Source organism: Chiloscyllium plagiosum, unplaced genomic scaffold, assembly GCF_037043375.1.
Source record: "Chiloscyllium plagiosum isolate Xiang-an unplaced genomic scaffold, Cpla_swu_hap1 HiC_scaffold_9, whole genome shotgun sequence".
NCBI lineage: Eukaryota > Metazoa > Chordata > Chondrichthyes > Orectolobiformes > Hemiscylliidae > Chiloscyllium > Chiloscyllium plagiosum.
In genome coordinates this window covers 47,643,458-47,662,466 of record NW_028270147.1, presented here as the reverse complement: position 1 = coordinate 47,662,466, position 19,009 = coordinate 47,643,458, and the positions used below count along the sequence as shown (strand labels likewise).

At 40.9% G+C, this 19,009-nt stretch overlaps 1 protein-coding gene across 1 annotated transcript in view; it reads right to left on the bottom strand.

The window, feature by feature from the left end:
• faf1 (Fas (TNFRSF6) associated factor 1) overlaps positions 1-19,009 on the bottom strand; it is a 414,762-nt gene that overhangs the window by 300,436 nt on the left and 95,317 nt on the right. The window contains exon 6 of the mRNA XM_043699221.2: positions 10,496-10,599. Within this exon, the coding sequence (XP_043555156.1) occupies positions 10,496-10,599 (104 nt within the window). The remainder of the gene's footprint in view (positions 1-10,495; positions 10,600-19,009) is intronic.

The following is a 19,009-nucleotide window of genomic DNA, read 5'->3' as shown; positions in this document are numbered from 1 at the left end:
ATGAAGCCCAATGAAAGCTGGTGAAAGAGCAATTCATTTTCCATTATGTACTCTACAGCCTTATGGATTGAACATTGGGTTCAGCAACCTAAGATCATGAACTCTGTCCTCCATTCCTTCCTTCTTGCCATAATATCAGAAATGAGGATGCTCGCTGATAACTGCACAAAGTTCAGTACAATTCACAACACCTCAGGTACTGACTGTTCATAGCTGCAAGACCAGTAAGACCAAGATGATATTCAGGTGTGTGTTGATAAATAGCACATAACAGTCACGCCACACAAGTGTGCCAATGACCATCCCCAACAAGAGAATATAACCATAATCATTTTGTAGATGGTAAACACTGCTGCCACTATGTGACAATGGTGAAGGGAGTGAATGTTGAAGGTGGTGGATAGGGTACCAATCAACAGTCCACTTTGTCATTAATGGCATTGAGTGTCATTGACTGAGAACCAGTTAACTCCTATCCCATTGAAGTTGGCTTTCCAGCTGGTCTGTTCTTATTCTAGACGGTTCTTTGCCCTGTTTCATCGTCAGCCTCAACTTTAAGGTACATCACTGTACTCTCAATATTCTCCCACAAACATCTGATTTACTCATTCCCAAAACTAGACTGAACAGTACTCTACCCTCCTAGTAAGCTGAAAATTTACTGCTGGTCAACACAAATCTTGACCCCACTCTAGGGACTCTTGCCTCTTTCTGCCCATTATGTTGTTACTATCCCAGTCTATGGTCAGATGATTGAATAAAGTTCCCCCACTATAATTCTTGCTTCCCTGTCATGTCCTTGAAATTTCTCTCCATCTTTCCAAAGAGTTATTTTCTTTCAAATGCATCCAAAAATATAAGTGCATTGAATTTATTCCTTCTCTCTAACCAAGCAGATTGTGACCTTGACACTCTCAAAGAATGAAAGCAATGTTCTCTTTAATAAAAAAAACCCTTTTTCTTCTTTACTAAAAGAACTTGTATCCAGGAATATTTAACATCCAGTCATGACCTGGTTTGAGGCAGGTCTGTGTTTTGATCACATCATCATATTTCCACAGGTCAATCTTTGCCTATAACTCACCAATCTTACTTACAAAGTCATGAGTTTTCAAAAACACTATCCAAAATTACAAGAACTTAAAATATACTGTACATTTTAATAACAAACTTACTGCAATCTAATTATCAGCCTTTTCTCCTTTGTCCCATCTCACCATTAAGTAACCCATACTGTCATGTTTGATGCAGGTAGCACAGTGGAAATCAAGCCCTCTTTTCATGACGTCTTTACAGAGTTAGAGATTTTGCAAGTGCATACAGAATTCCCTATTTACCTGCCTTTTTATATCGAGCTTGCCAGTAAGCACAGACTAAGTTTCTGTACTCTAAAAGAATGAGTATTTATTACAAATAAATGAACTGTAGCTTTAGGTAAACAAATATGAAACATCAACATATAACACTACTAGTTAAAGCTCTAATCCCCTGATAAAACTCCCTCTACATACGTATGCAGACAGACCAGAAAGAAACATTGTTATTATGCGTGGAGAGAAAACTGGGAAGGTAGTTCAAATGCCCCTATCAATACGGTTCACTGAGGTGACTCTTTTCACTTGCCAGGACTTGCTGTTTGGATTTTTCTCTTCTCTTGATACATTCACTTATCTGCAAGATGTACAGTCTAAGTCTTTCATAACTCTAAAGTCTCTGACTTATTGGTTAACAGCAGCTTACAGCAACTGGTGAGGGAAAATAAACTGTCTGCTTTCTTCAGGCTTTAGGTGCTTTTTTTACTGTTTGGAAAAGGGAGCACTATCCTTTCTGGTAATGCGATGGTTTCTGCTTATCTTGTTCACATGCGCAAGCTATCCAGTTGCCAAGGAGTCAATCACATTGCTGTTGGCAGGCAGAAGGCTTTTTAAAAATATTTTTATTTAAAACTTTTTCAAAAAATTAACTTAAATTAAATTACATCACATTACTTTATTTCACTCACCGCACCTCCACTGAAGCTCTCATCCCTGGGAGCACCCATCATTGGTCCTGTATCTCCCCAGCTTTCCCCCTCACAGGGTCCCATGAGCCACCCAATCCGACTCCCATGGCTATACCATGGCCCTGGTTAATATTGCCGATAAGTCCACGTCTACATAATTTAGAAAGGGCCATCATGTCTTGTAAACCCGCTCTGTTTTGTGGTGCACCGTAAGGTAATCTTGAGGGAGATGCTCCATCGCGAGCCTGCACCATCCCTTAAGACCTGGGAATTTTTCCGATGCCCAATACATTAGAATGTTCTTCCTCGCACAATGCGTAAGCATGTTACACAGCCTCTTCCCGTGTTCCCCAGAGAGGGCAAGTTTGGCAACCCCAGAAGAAGAAATACTAGATCCATCTTGACTTCAATTCCCAGGATTTCCTTCAGCTCCCTCACTATGGCACTCCAGTATCTCAGATCTTGTAACATGACCAAATATAGTGCGTAAAAATGCCTCTACTAATTTGACATTTGGGACATCCTGGAGATGCTCCTCTCTTGAACCTCGCTCGCCCCTTTGGCGCCATATGAGCCCTGTGAAAAATCTTCAATTGCATGGCCTGCGCTTTGTTACATATATGGGAAAATGTCAAGAAAACCTCAATATCTTCCCATATTTCCAAAGAAATATCCTCTCCTAGTTTCCAATTCCAAGTCCCACAAAGTCTTTCCACATCTCCTAAGGCACGCCCTTTCTGTAAATAATACAGTACAAACCAAAAGAGCACCCGTACACTGGAGCACTCTTTTCTCCATGTCTGACTTGTTCCTGGCTCAGCGTTACATGGCCCTCCTCTTATCTGAAAGTACCAGAAAAGGTCCCTATTCGACAATCCATATTTCTGACTTAGTTGACTAAACGACATCAAGACCTCCCCATCAAATAAGTCTCCCAAACAAGAGATTCCCTTAGGCCAGAGTCGACTGCCCCAGGTTTAAATCCTGGGCTCCTGCCATCAGGGTAAACGGCGAGGTCTTAATCCAATTGCCCTCGTCTTGCCTCATTATCCTCAAAGCTTTCTCCGTATTCTTACCCTGCTCGGCCACGGATTTCATCTTATCCATGAATAATAGATTAACTAGGGGACATCTCGACTGCGAGACTTCAACCCGAATCCCCCTGTACCCAGTCACCCACATATGCTAACAGGGTGCTTATTTGATATCTCTTCAAGTCTGGAAAGTCCACAACACAAACCCCATCCCCCCCAGTACAATTTTTGTATCAATCAGGGTACGGATTTCTCCGGATTGGCCAAGAACAAAAGGACATCGTCAGCATATAGAATGATCTTATGCTCTCCCGTTCCCATCCTTCGAGCCACTATTTAAGGGTCCCTCCTGATAGCCTCAGCTAACTGCTCAATTAACAAGGTAAATAACTTTGTTGGTTCGCTCTCCCAATACTAAAATTATATGACTTATACAACACCACCAATCACCTAGCAAAGGCTCCCCCCAGACCAAAGTATTCTAGGATCCCAAACAGGCATGGCCATTCTACCCGGTCAAACATCTTTTCCTCATCTAAGGAGACCACCAAACCTAGGATCAATCTTTGCTGGCATACTTGCAGTATGTTCAGTACCCTCCTGATACTGTTGGAAGAGTTACAGCCCTGGATAAAACCCATCTGACCTTCTTTTATACTATCGGGCAATACCTTTTCCAACATCAGGGCCAGCACCTTTGACAGAATTTTAACATCCACATCCAACAACGAAATTGGTCTGTATTAAGCACATTCTTTGGGGTCTTTCCCCTTCTTTAAAATGAGTGTGATATTAGTCTCCCCAAGAGAGGGCAGAAGACAATCCTGAGTATATGAATGACTCCACATCCCCAAAAATGGCTCCGCAATACATTTATGAATTCCTTCTAAAACTCACTTAAGAATCCATCTGGCCCCAGTGCTTTGCCACCCTGAAGATGCTTTACTGCTTCGTGCATCTCTTGTATCGTCATTGGCGCATTTAACAGGGAGGCCTGTTCTGCATTCATACCGGGGAGGTCCAGGTTCTCAAAAAAGGTCTGCATTCTCGCTGCACTGTTTTCGCCGCCCTCCAGTCAGTATAACTCTACAAATATTCCTGAAATCTACCACTGATCTTCTTCAACCCACGAGTAACTGTGCCAGCCCTCTCTCTGATAGACATAATGGATTGCAAAGCATTTTCTTTCTAACCAGATATGCCAGATATCTACCTGGCTTAGCTCCAAATTCAAATAAATCCCAAACCCCCATCCCAGATCTCCCCGCTTGCCCAGAGGGGGCAATCCTCCCAATCCTTACAACTATCCTGGCTCCTTCCAGTTGAGGCCATGCCCCAGTCCCAGGCAATTCAAAGACAAAGAGAACATGTTATTTACATTCCTGAGAGTTAACAATGGACGCCCACTCACCCATTTCCACACCTCTTCTCCATACATCTGCGCCCCAGATATAGCCACCCCCAATCCAGAAAATGACAGCAATAAAACCCCCAGATTTTAACCAATCAGTCAAAATGTTAAATAAATCAGGTTTTACACAAAGGCAGGACAGAATCTCCAAGACTGATAACCATAAAAAGGAGAGAAAAAAAAAGGAGGGTGGTTGCAGAGAAAGTAAAGAAAAACTGTACCATTGTTCATAACATTGCCCCTTTCTCACCCCATCCCCGACCAGAGTCCTTTATTTCAAAAAGTTTACAAAGTCCCTTGCCTTTCTGCCGAAGCAAAATTATAGACCGTTCCTCTGTAAGCAAAATGCAACAACGCCAGGTCTCTCGAGGAATACTGAAGGTTCCTTAATTTCCCCTTGACTTCATCAAATGCCTTTCTCTTCTTAATTATGGCTCCAAAGAAGTCTTAACAGAACATTACTTTTGAGTCTTTAAAGCCTGTGGATCTCTTCCCACTACTATTACTATTTCAATCATTAACTGTTTTTCTTTATAGTGCTGCAGTCACACTAGGATCGGGTGGGAGCGTGGGTCCAACCTGGACCTGCGCATTGCGATCTGGCGGGCCCGCTCACCTAGCCTGACTATCTCCAGCCCCAGGAGCTTCGGAAGCCACTTCTCCAAGAATCCAACGAGGCCCTCGATCCTCCTCATGCTCCGAGAGATCCAAGAGCTGTAAGTTCCTTTCTACTTTTACTTTCCAGGTCATCCACTTTTTCTTGAAGGACCCAAACTTGGTTTTCCAGCATTCAAATTCTCCACCACGGTCTCCAACGCTGTGGTCCTTCGCTCGACTGTTTCCACTGATCGGTCCAGTGTTTGGATCTCCTGCTGATGCTTCTTCAGCACGGTAGATAACGGCTCCAGCGCTGCCTCAATCTTTTGTCAGAATTTAGCAAAATCCTAGAATAAATACTGCTACCCCATTAAATCCAATGGGGCTGCACTGGGAGTTTAAGCAATGGTTGCGGGCACGCCAGACATCGGAGGGGAGTGCCCTGCCTTCTGTACTCTTTTTGCCTCCTTTCTTTTATTTGCATTCATCCTGATCTTAAAGCTGTCAAATCACAGTTTTAAAAGCTCTCGATGTTCATCAACTCTATATTATCAATTTTTTTCTCAGGGGTGGTCAACGAGGAGGGGATAAAGGTCCACCTTGCCCGGGTTATGGCATCGAGCCCAGCACAGCAGACCTCTCAGAATGCCGCCATCTTGGATCTCCCGGCAGAAAGCTTTTGATATCAACAACTAGTCAGCATCACCCCACAGACCAGACCAATCAACTATTTATTGTCAGCCAAATCTCATTTTGTACACATTTCCTAGCTCCAGTTCATTTGCAACTACACTTCGCCCATGGTTGAGCAGCACATACAGTATGTACTGGTAACTTCGTCCTAAAAATGCAGCAATACCTTACACAATCCTTAGTTGTCAAAACAGTCATTTTCCCACTTTAGTTCACAATGAAAATTACAAAACAAAAGATTTGGTCTTTAAAATATCAGCTTTCTTGGTTGGTATATTGTTTTACTACCAATCACATGTCACATTCAGGTGTAAAATCCAATTTATTAAGTCTTTAAAAGTCTTTTAAAGTTTTCTTCTCAAAGAGAAATTGTATATTGCTAGAGATTGCAAAGACTTTACACATTTGCCCATACTTAAAAGCTGGCATAATTAATTCAATCTGTGTAACTTGTTCACATTTACACTACAATGCAAATTGCTGATAATCCCTGCTATTCTGGAATTTTATTTGGTGTTTGTCGTAAATCCAGATCAAAGTCGGTCACAAATCTTCTCACATGACTTCAGACATATCTTTTTGTTCTTCTGCAGAATCTCACAGTACATGGTCAACATAATAACTGCTCAATACAACCCATAAAATAATTTGTTCTTGCATATCTAAGTTTTCTCTTGCCCTGAGCTGTCAGAGGAAGTGGTGGAGGCTGGTACAATTGCAACATTTAAAAGGCATTTGGATGGGTATATGAATAGGAAAGGTTTGGAGGGATATGGGCCAGGTGCTAGCAGATGGGACTAGATTGAGTTGGGATATCTGGTCGGCATGGACGGGTTGAAACGAAGGGTCTGTTTCTATGCTATATATCTCTATGACTCTGATTTCTGTGTAATAAGTTTCAGCCAGCCAAATAGCTGAATGAGGAAGGATTCCGGCCCGAAACGTCGATTTTCCAGCTCCTCGGATGCTGCCTAACCTGCTGTGCTTTTCCAGCAACACACTCTCGACTCAGATCTCCAGCATCTGCAGACCTCACTTTCTCCAAATAGCTGAATGATCCTTCTGTTTAAATGCAGAATTAACAATCAACTTCAGGACACATCACTAATCAGCCAAAATCATCCTGATAATCTGCTAACTGGCTAGAAGAGTATTTTCAACTCTTTTATTCCCCCATCCTAATGCTTAGGAATTGGGCAATAGGTTTCAATAGTAGATTTGGATTGGCTCAGGCTTGGAGGGCCGAAGGGTCTGTTCCTGGGCTGTAAATTTTCTTTGTTCTCATTCAGAACAAATGTTGTTCAACTACTCTTTTGCAAGAGTGCCAGCTTCTTCATTCTGAAGTTTTAATTCACTTACCAGAATCAAAAATTGTCCTTGTAGTTCCTCAGCAGTCATACAAAGTTGTTTAGGTTTAAAATAACAAAATCATTTGTTTCTCTATTAGCCTAAAGTACTACTGCTGTGGTCTGCTCTGACACTTATGCCTTGGGAAGTGGTACCACAAATTTAATTCAGATCACTTCAATTCACTTCCAGTTGTTTTTAACTCTGTCATTAACCTGATGTTTCACTGTCTTTTGCACCTCAGAAATCAGGATTTTGTTTAAAAACCTCTCAGGTCAAACCACTGATCTTTACAATGGATTAAAGTCTATTGAGCTTGACCTTTATCTTCAATAACTTCATTGGATTTTGTGGAATGTCTGGAAGTCAAACATGGTTTCCAGATAGATTATCTCCTAAAATAAAGTCAACATCATTAATTCTGACATCACTCCTGCCACAGGGTATATTCAGACTACACAAGGGAACAGGTAAACAATTCCCAGTGACCAGTATCAATATACTATTAATTAGCAAGTATTTCCAAAATAGAAATAGAATCTTATACTAATAATGAGAAATTAAGCCAACTCGAGAATCATAGAATCCCTACTGTGTGAAAGCAAGCCAGTCAGGCCATTGAGTCCGCACTGACCTGCCAAAGAGCATCCCACCCAGACCCACACCCCCGACCCATCCCTGTAACCCTGCATTTCCCACGGCTAATCCGCCTAGCCTGAACTTCCCTGGACACTCTGGGCAGTTTAGCATGGCCAATCCACCGAACCTGCACCCTTTGGACTATGAGAGGAAACCCACACAGACATGGAAAGAATGTAAGTTCCACAGTTAACCCTGCACCTTTTCTTATTCTTCCATGGGCTAATTGCCCTTGAACTAATTAGCTCCTGGGCCATTTCAAAGAGCAGTTAAGAGTCAATTATATTGCTGTGTGCCTGCAGTCATGCAACTAGAGTAAGTAAGGTCAGCAGATGCATTTCCTTAAAAGACATCGATAAGCCAGATAGGATTTTATAACAATTGACAATGCTTACATGGCCATTAACCTGGCTTCATTTTCAATTATAGATTTTAATTTAAATTTTAACATGATAGTATTCAACCCCATGTTTCATAATTATTAACCTGAAACTCTTGATTAGGAGTCCAGTGACATTACCACTAAGCCACGACCTCCCTCCTCTTTAAGGATAATGACCTTTTTTGGTCTCCAACACCTCATATGTTCTATTTGCCACACACTGTAAATACATTGAAGTGAGTTAAGGTAGAACTTGCCATTGGCCCAGAGGATACTGGCTGCTCTCAGAGATGAGAACAGTTTAACACAAGCGTCATGATGCCTCAGATAAAGAATGAGGTTAAAGCAGTACATGACCTTAAATTAATCCTTCGTGTGACCTCAGTTGGCACATGAATTAAACGTCGGCTGTCGGCATCACTATACCACAGTAGTAGTAGTTTGTCAGATTTCACTCACTGGTACAATTACAAATGTCACCAGCTTAGTTTCTAATTCTTATCAATTTGTTTTTCCATGCACTGTCTTGATGCAAAAGTAGCATATTGGTTCTCTTGAACAATGCATATCTCCCACATTATGTTTTTAACCACTCTGAAAACATCTGTCACTTCATTTCAGCTTCTCCCCTCACAGCGATTACTATTCTGTTCACTATCTCCCCAGTTTTCTATTTGCCAAGGTTTACTGCCAGTTGTGTTTTTGGGGCAGATTGTAACCATCAGCCAAAACAGCAACCTCTCTGAACTTAGAAGCCTTACAGACTTCCAGATGGTAGACAGGGATCACTGCTTTTAAAGTGACTCTGTCTGATTAACTTGAACTTGTCCAAATTCCCTGCTATAACATTTTTTACAACAGGTAACAGTTTCCCTCTGATATTAAGCTAACCAGCCTGTCATTTCGCACTTTTTGCATACCAGCGTTTTTGAAAAAAGGCATTGCATTCACTGTTTTCGTATATAATGGAATCTCCCTAACCGAGGGGATTTTGGAAAATTTAAACACATGCATCAACTATTTCACCAACCACTATATTTTTTTAAGAAAAGCCCTAGGATGAAGTCCATCAGGACCTAAGATCTTGCAGCCCATAGCTACAACAATTTGTCCAGTGCCACTTCCCTGGTGATTGCAATTTTCTTACAATTTTTTGGTCTGCCTTCCATTTCCAGATTTACAGCTGTAACTAGGATGTTACTTGCATTCTCTATAGTAAAGATTGACATAAAATACCTGTTATCATCCTATTACAAAAGATAATTATTATTACAAACCATTTGCAAAGGTCCAGCATCTAAACATTGTAAGCTTCCACTTTAGCTGCCTTGAGACAGCGTTGCGCAATGCCTCAATGAAAATCTCATCCAAAACACCATCATCATCTCTTTATTGAAGAGTTTGTGCTTGTTAGAACATTGAAAAAAAATGTTGTATAATTATTTATTTTTTCAAAAAATCTCCACCTCAATTATTAATTGAAGACTGGTTAAGACATTTTCTACTTGATTATCAGTGTATTCCTAATATTAGAATCTGCACCAGGCTCTCTACCCTCAGAAAACAATGCAAGTCTTTGGTGCATTAACACAATGTCATAATAATCAACATTTCATTCAAGACTAAATAATAATAGCTAAGTATAAATATCGTAATAACCACTACAATCTGAAATTTTGTCAGCCTTTAACTGAACATTAACCTCTTTTCAGAAGCTGTGCATTTCTTAATGAGAACAAATGAATTGTTGAAGTCATATAGAATTCTCAGTGTTTGATCTTGAAGTTTATGTAATCAATTTTACTAATTCATAGATGATGTCTGATTAATTACAAAATTTACAAGTGACAATATAATATCTGACAAAATAAATTGTTCATTTCAGAGACCTGATACACTAATTTTAAAATCATTTTAGACAAGGTAATCTTACACCATAGCTGTAGACCTCGTTTCCAATTAGATTCAATGGTCTGAATTTCTGAAATGTTCTCCTGCACAACCACCAAAACTTTGCCAGAAGACCTACGGAAACCCTGGAAAAACAGCATAAACAGTCAAAATGAAGACTTTCCTGGGTTTCCATGGCTCTTACACCAGCACTCTGACAGACAAATAGGAGATCTCCATGAAAATACACACTCAAAGATTTCTAAATACAAGATCTGCTTTGCTTTCTAACCCTTGTTAATTACCAAGTATTGGATTTGTTATTATTCATAACAGGTTATCCAATGGAAATTTACAAAAATGTTCTTGATTGGTTGTGGCACTCCCACTTCAGTCAACTACAGAGCAGAAAAATACAGTCAAATAAATCAATGCTGAAGGAAAGTTATCAGATGCTGTATTTACAGAAAAATATGGAAGAAAGTAATTTGATAGCTTACCCAGACTGACTTGTGGCTGGCCCTTCTGATCCTGGTTGGACTATGTCAGGTGTGAGAACGTAAAGGCTATTATTCTTAGGCAAGTGAAGAGACCTCAGAATAGTCTGCAGATGAGAAGTGATCAAATTAAAACTCAAGGATTTAAAACAGATCAAACTCAGTAAAAATAAGGTAATTCAAAAAGTAACAAACACCATGCTAACAATCGAGAAATCTAAATCCTTAAATTAAACAGTGCCCAAATGTCTGATCACCACAGTCCTCACATCAACTTGATAACAAGATCAAATCTCACAGGGTATGAATCCTCAGTACAGTGCATGCTTACTCCCCAAAGCCTATCCACTATCTACAAGGAAGAAGTCAGGAGTGAGATGAAATATTTTCCACTTGCCTGGCTGAATTCAGTTTGAATAATACTCACAAAGCTCAGCGCTATCCAAGACAAAGCAGCTCACTTGATTAGCATTTCATCCACCAACAATGTACAGTGACATTAGCATGTTACATCTACAAGACGCACTGCAGCAATGCCCTTGGCTCTTTTCACAGCACTTCCAAGCCTGTGACCTCTACTACCTGGAAGATCAAAGGCAGCAGAAACGATGGAAATACCAGCGCCTGCAGTGTCCCCTCCAATCGACTCACCATCGTGATTTGCAACTATATTGCGTTACTTCACTGTCATAAGGTCAAAATCCTGGAACCTCCTTTCTAACAGCTACGCAGAAAGGGTAGCACTCCACCTTCTCCAGGACAATTCAAAATAAACAGTAAACATTGGACTAGCCTGAGATGTCTTGCGAATGCATAAATACAAAAGTGCTGCTCTCCTACAGCTCATCATCACTGCTATTAGTTCTTCAACGAAGGACATAACATCCCTATGTGAATTTACTTCAAGTACATGAAGACAATTACATAAATGTATTGCACAGGGACTGCTACCAAGGATGATCCTGTAGTCACATGATACAATGATAAGAGAATTGAGTAATTATAAAATATCAATTTCCAATTAGTCTACAATATCTACAACAGATCCAGTAATGATACAAGGAAAAGTACAATAATGGAGAGCTTTAAAAAATATAGAAAACTTTAAAGCCATTTCAAAAGCAGTCCATACAATAAGATAAAATTAGAAATAAACCTAGCTGCACAAGGACAGAAACAAGAATCTAATATCCAAGTTGTCTTATTATTATTTTACCTTTGTAAAAACACAATTTAGCATCTGCTTAGAAAACAAAATTGCTGTCACAACCACATTAGCAAAGCAAACACCTAGTAGTGCACAGATCTTGCTCAATTTAATAAACTGCAAATGTTGGCAAATTCTATATAGCACTGCAATACGTGATGGAGCTCGTTGGATAAATAAATGAATGAATAGATTAACTTTATACCATTTACTTCATCTTTCTGCTGTTCGGATGACATTTCAATATTAGGTTGGCTATTAAGTTGATGAGTTATCAAGGGGAGTTGATGGCCAAGTGGTATTATCGCTGGACTGTTAATCCAGAGATTCAGATAGCGTTCTGGGTACCCAGGTTCAAATCCCACCATGGCAGATAGTGGAATTTGAATTCAGTAAATATCTGGAATAAAGAATCTAATGACTGCTTTATATCCACTGCCAATTGTCTGCAAAACCCATCTGGTTCACTAATGTCCTTTAGGGAAATCTGCCATCCTTACCTGGTCTACTTACTTGCCATTCCAGATGCACTGCAATGTGGCTGACTCTCAACTTCCCTATGGGCAATTAGGAATGGGCAATAAGTGCTGCCTAGCCAGCAATGCCCTCATCCCATGAACAAATGAGAGGAGCTGGAGAAGCATCAAAAAAGCATCAAAGGAAAGAAGGATGGAAACTGCAGAGACACAGGTCATTACCTTTTAATCCTAGAGGCCTAGAGATTTGGCCCTTGTTCAATAAAGGACATATGATTAAGGTTTTGGAGAAGATTTGTGGCTCAGGTTATGGATCCGATTGTCTGACTGCTTGCTGAGCTGGTGGGCTTGTTTTCAGACATTTCATCTGATGATGCTAGGTAATATCATCAGTGAGTCTCCAGTGAAGCTTTGGTGTACTGTCCTTCTTGCTATTTGTGTGTCTTGGTTTGCTGTGATAGGTGGTATCATTTCCGGTGGTTCTGTTTTTGAGAAGTTGGTAAATGAGGTCCAGAACTATATATTTGTTAATGGAGTTCTGATTAAAATATCGGGCCTCTCAAACCTCCACCCATGTCTTTGTTTGGCCTGTCCCAAGATGGATGCATTGTCCATGTCGAACTGGTGTCCTTTTTCATCTGTACGTATGGGATACTTGTCATGTCAGTCATGTCTTTTGGTGACCAGTCTCTCAGTCAACTGGGACCCATTATAGAAAGGCAGCAAAAATGTATGGTCAAATCATGCATGAGCAATTTGTACTTTTTGATGATCCAACAAAGAATGTTGGTAAAGACAGTGTAGTTAATGTGGCATATATTAATCTTCATCTGAAAATATGCTACATAACAAGCTTGTCAGCAAAGTTAGAACGCATGGAATAATAGGGACAAGAAGCAGCATAAACAAAAACAAAATGGGTTGAGAGAGAGGGAACAATGATAATTTTTTGGATTGGAGACAAGTACATGGTCTTGAAATGCATTAATGAGCAGAGGTCACAGCCCTAAAATGACAATGCTTGGAAGTATTGTGAACTGTGAGGATAGCAACAAAATTCAATATCGTAGAGACACGCAGAGTCAATGTGCCCGAAAAATTAAAGCTAATGTAGAGAAGTATAAAATGATTAATTATGGTAGGGAATGGCCAGCAAGGTTAAGATTAAGTAGTTGCTATTATCTCAGCTGATATTACTACTGGTCAAGTCTGATCCCAGTCTGAAATTTGGTTTGATAGATTTTTGTTTAGGTTTTAATTAGTCGGTCTTTCACTGAAACACAGATTCACTGCACCAGATGCGATTTTAACAATAAAACAGAAATTCACAACACAAAAACTAACAAAAACAAAAAAAAATATTTACCTATAACACAAGTTTAAAGATTTTGAAAAATATGGTAAAATACAATCCCACTAATCACAACAGAACTCCTTTACAATGTTCACACTTGAAAGAATTCCATTCTTTATCACATACACAGGGCTTAGTTTAAATTTATTTTAATAGTGGCTTCAATTCCCAATGTTGATAATCTAATAGCTTTTTCCTCGAATCTTCAGACTTCTTCAGCTTCAAATCATTCCCAACGACATAAAAAAAACTACTGGCCTGGAACTTGCAAACTAAACTACTTCCACAGAGCTAACCAAATTTTAAACCAATTCCTTTTCATGTGGTCCAACGTTTTTGCATATCGATCTTCTACGAAACTGCCCAATTCAAAAAGGTCTTCCTTAACGTGGGGGAGACATGGGGGACTCACCCCCATCCAAAAAAAAATCAATCTCTGACCTTCTAAACTGAAAGCCTGATGCACAACTCTTTATTTGCTTGTAAAAGCTCTCACAACATAAACAAATTACTTACAAACTCCAAGAATTCTCTCTTCCAATTTTTTTTTTAAAAAAGAATTCACCATGGCGGCAGAAAAACGTACATGATCACAACTCTTTCAGACACACAGATCAAAACCACAAGCCCCTGGTTCAAACTCTAAATTAAATATTAAAATTAGATACATCACAAACCTTACATCACAAAGTAGTTGTAAAAGGGATGCAGGAATAGAGGAACTGAGGGTATAAATCCGTGCAGGTGGCAGGACAGGTTGAAAAGGCAGTTAATAAAGCATGCAAGGTGGTGAGCTATATTGAGTGTACAAAATGAAGTTATGATAATGCTAACACACTGGTTTGGCCTCAATGAGGGTTGTGTGTTCAAATCTGGTCACCACCCTTCAAAAAGGTTATGATGGCATTAGAGAGGGTTCCAGATTGATCGGAGAAGAAGGGGATCTCCTCCTTGCACTCCTTTGATAGCAAAAGCATCCTTCCTCAGGTAAAGAATCCAAAACTGCACACAATATTCCAGGTGTGGCCTCAACTTTTATGCACGGTTTAAGGCACAAAACGACGTGGCATTGAGGAGGTCCACATCCCCTCCCAATGACCAGGTGCTGTGTCTTGCCATGGCAGAAATGAGGAAAACCCTGTGCAAAGTCAACCCACGTAAGGCTGCTGGACCAGATAACATCCCTGGCAGAGTGCTCAGAGGATGCCCTGATGTACGGTAGATGTTATCACAGACATCTTCAACATCTCCTTGAGCTGTGCCATAGTTCCAATGTGCTTCCAGGCCATGAACATTGTGCCAAAGTAGTCTTCAGCGTCCTGTCTTAATGACTACCACCCTGTGGCACTTACACCCATTGTCATGTAGTGCTTTGAAAGGCTCGTCATGAGGAAAATTAAGACACTGCTGCCCCCCATCAATGGATACCCTGCAGTTCGCATATCAAGACGACTGCTCAACAGATGTCATTTGCACCATCTGCCCCTCACCCACCTGGAGAAGAAGGACCACTGAGTTCACAGATTTCAGTTCAGCATTTAACACTATCAGTCCTCAGCGCCTGATTGGAAAGCTGAGTCTGTCGGGCATGAATACCTCCCCCTAAGTGGATCCTGGACTTCCTGACAGTCCAGATCGAGAACAGCATCTCCAAAACCATCACAGCGAGCAGAGGGCCGCCCAGGGCTGTGTGCTCAGTACACTGCTGTTCAGCCTGCTGACACACAACTGTGCAGCGATGCACAGGTCAAATCACATCATCAAGTTCACTGATGGTACAACTGTAGTGGGTCTCATCCACAGGAACAATGAGTCGGCATACAGAGAGGAGGTGCAGCAGCTAATGGACTGGTACAGAGCCAACAATCTGTCTCTGAATGTGAGCAAGATGAAAGAGTTAAAAATCACACAACACCAGGTTATAGTCCAACAGGTTTAATTGGAAGCACACTAGCTTTCGGAGCGACGCTCCTTCATCAGGTGATTGATTCAAGATGAAAGAGATGATTGTTGATTTCAGGAGGCACAGAGCGACCAATCTTCGCTGAACATCGACGGCTCCCCCATGGAAATCATGAAGAGCACAAATTTCTTGATGTACACCTGGCGGAGAATCTCACATGGACCCTCAACACAAGCTCCATAGCAAAGAAAACCCAGCAGTGTCTCTACTTTGTGCAGGCTGAGGAAAGCCCACCACCCACCCCCATCTTCACCACATTCTACAGGGGGTTCATTGAGAATACCCTGAGTTCCTGCATCACTGCCTCGTTTGGGAATCGCATCACCTTGGATCGTAAGACCGACAATGTATGGTGAGGACAACTGAGAAGATCATCAGGGACTCTCTTCCCTTCATTACAGATATTTACTCCGCCTGGAAAGGATTCTGAGAGATAGGATTCACTATTATTTTGCAAAACAGAGTTTGATTAAAGATAGTCAGCATGGCTTTGTGAGGGGCAGGTCATGCCTCACGAGCCTTATTGAGTTCTTTGAGAATGTGACGAGACAAGTTGATTAAGATCGAGCAGTGGATGTAGTGTAAATAGATTTCAGTAAGGCATTCCCCATAGTAGGCTCAATCAGGAAGTTAGGAGGTATGAGATATAGGGAAATTTGGCTGTCTGGGTACAGAATTGGCTGGCCAAAAGAAGACGAGTGGTAGTGAATGGAAAGTATTCCGCCTGGAGGTCTGTGACCAGTGGAGTCCCACAGGGATGTGTTCTTGGGCCTCAGCTCTTTGTAATTTTTATAAATGACTTGGATGACAAAGTGGAAGGGTGGACTAGTAAGTTTGCCGATGACACAAAGGTTGGTGGTGTTGTAGACACAGTGTCGAGGGCTGTTGCAGGCTACAACAAGACATTGACAGGAAGCAGAACTGGTCTGAGAAGTAGCAAATGGAATTCAACCTGGATAACTGTGAAGTGATTCCTATTGGAAGATCAAATTTGAATGCTGAATACAGGGTTAAAAACAGGATTCGTGGCAGTGTGGAGGAACAGTGGGATCTTGGGGTCCACATACATAGATCCTTCAAAGTTGCCACCGAAGTTGATAGGGCTGTTAAGAAGGCTTACAGTGCTTTGGCTTTCATTAACAAGGGGATTCAATTTAAGAGTAGTGAGGTTTTGCTGCAGCTCTATAGACCACACTTGGAATATTGTGTCCAGTTCTGGTCACCTCATTATAGGAAGGATGTAGAAGTTTTAGAGAGGGTGCAGAGGAGATTTACCAAGATGCTGCCTGAATTTGAGGGCTTGTCTTATGAAGAGAGATTGAATGAGCAAGGGCTTTTCACACTGAAGAGAAGGAAGAAAGAGAGGTGACTTGATAGAGGTGTACAAGGTAATGTGAGGTGCCCTATGAGGAGATAGCCAGAGACTTTTCCCCCAGGTCTGTCACGGGAGGTATAGGGGAAATGTCAGAGATAGGTTCTTTACGCAGAGAATGGCAGGTGCGTGGAATGCACCGCCAGCTGTGGTAGTACAGCCAGAGATATGAGGGACATTTGAGTGACTGCTGGACAAGCACATGGATGGCAGTAAATTGAGGGGTGTGCAGGTCAGGTTGATCTTAGATTAAGGTAAATGCTCAGCACAACATCGTGGGCCGAAGGGCCTGTACTGTGCTGTGCTATTCTATGTTCTATAACTGTTTTCTTTAAATGGCTCTGTGGTACCCTACTAATCACTGCCTGTCATTCAGAAAAAGACCCATTTATTCCTATTCTTTGGTTCACAGACAGGAAACAATTTTCCATCCATCTCAGTACACTACCCCTAATCCAATGAGATTTAACTTAAACGTTCATCTCTTTTGTGGGAATTGTCAAGAGCCTTTTGAAAGTCCAATTAAACCATGTCCTTGGCTCCTCTGATCAACTCGACGAGTTACATCCTCAAAGAATAAATTTATCAAGCATGATCTGCTTTTTGTAAATCCATGCTGGATCCTGCCACTGTTTTCCAAGTAAAATCCTTGATAATGAACTCTCGTATCTTCCCCATTATCAATGTCAGGCTCACTGGTCTACAATTTCTTGTTTTCTCTATCTCCCTTTTTAATAGTGAAGTTACTTCAGCTATCCTCAAGCAGTTGAAAGAGTGGCTGGAGAGATTGTGTAGTAAAGTGGATTGAGATTCTTGAGGCCTTGGGGCAGATTCTGGGGAAGGTGGAGTTTTACAAGCCAGATAGTTGCTGCCCAACAGGGAAGTGACCAATATCCTCAGGGGTGTTCACATACCATGAGGGAGTGTTTAAAATAGAACAGCAGGGGGAGGAAACCTGATGGATGAGAACAAAAGTGAGGAAAAATAAGATGGAAATGGAAATTAGAAAATTAGAAAGCAGGAAAACAAAAATGAGTAGCCTAACAGCAAATAATTCAACATTATCTCCATGTTCTTGTACTTGTGCCCCTATTAATAAAGACAAGAATATTGTATGCTATATTCACTGCTCTCTCTCCTGTTCTGCCCCTTGCAATGATCTGTGCGTACATACACTCACATCCCTCTGCTCCTGCACTCCACTCCATCCTTAGAATTATACCCCATCTTACACTGTCTTTCAACATTCTTCCGACCAAAATGCACCATTTCACACTTCTCTGCATTAAAATATTTGCCCACTTCAACATTGGAATTTTATCCAGAAGGGCATAGACAAACATTCTCTATCTTCTGGCAGAATAAATTCCTTCACATCTCAATTTTGAATGAAAGTCCCATTCTTCTCTAACTGTGTCCCCTAGCTCAAGACTCCCTCATTAGTGGAGACATCTTGACAACAGGAATTAGCCGAGTGAGTAGCCTCTTGAAATGCCCCCAGTGCTAGCATATCCATTTTTAAAATACCAAAAACTAAACTGTACGCAATACTCCGTATATGGCCTCTCCAACATCCTGCAGATTTGGGACAAGACTTTCCAGTTTTAAATTCCAACCCACTCGCAAGACCAAAATTCTATTTACCTTCTTAATGACTTGCTGCACCTACATGTTACCCTTTTGTATTTTATGCATAAATGGACCTAGATCACACTGTACTACAATTGGTTGCCACCTCGCTCTATTTAAATAACAATCTGCCGACCAAAGTACACGACCTCATACTTTGTGACATGAAATTCCATCTGAGACTTTTTTGCGCACTCAGTCAACCGATTTATATCCCCTTGTAGATTCATTGCGTCCTCATCACAGCATGCCCTTCCACTTATTTTTGTACCATCAGCACATTTGGATACTTTACACTCTCCTCTCTCTCTTCCAAGTCATTAACATGGATAGAAATAATTGAGGTTCTTGGACTAATCCTTGAGGAATTCTCCTAGTTATGTCTTTGCCACCTGAATAAAACCTATTAATCCCAACTTTATGAACCTATCCTCATCCATGCTAATGGATTAACCTTAATATTGTCCGTCTGATGTGGCACCTTGTCAAAGTCAAAGGTCTTCTTGAAGACCAAAT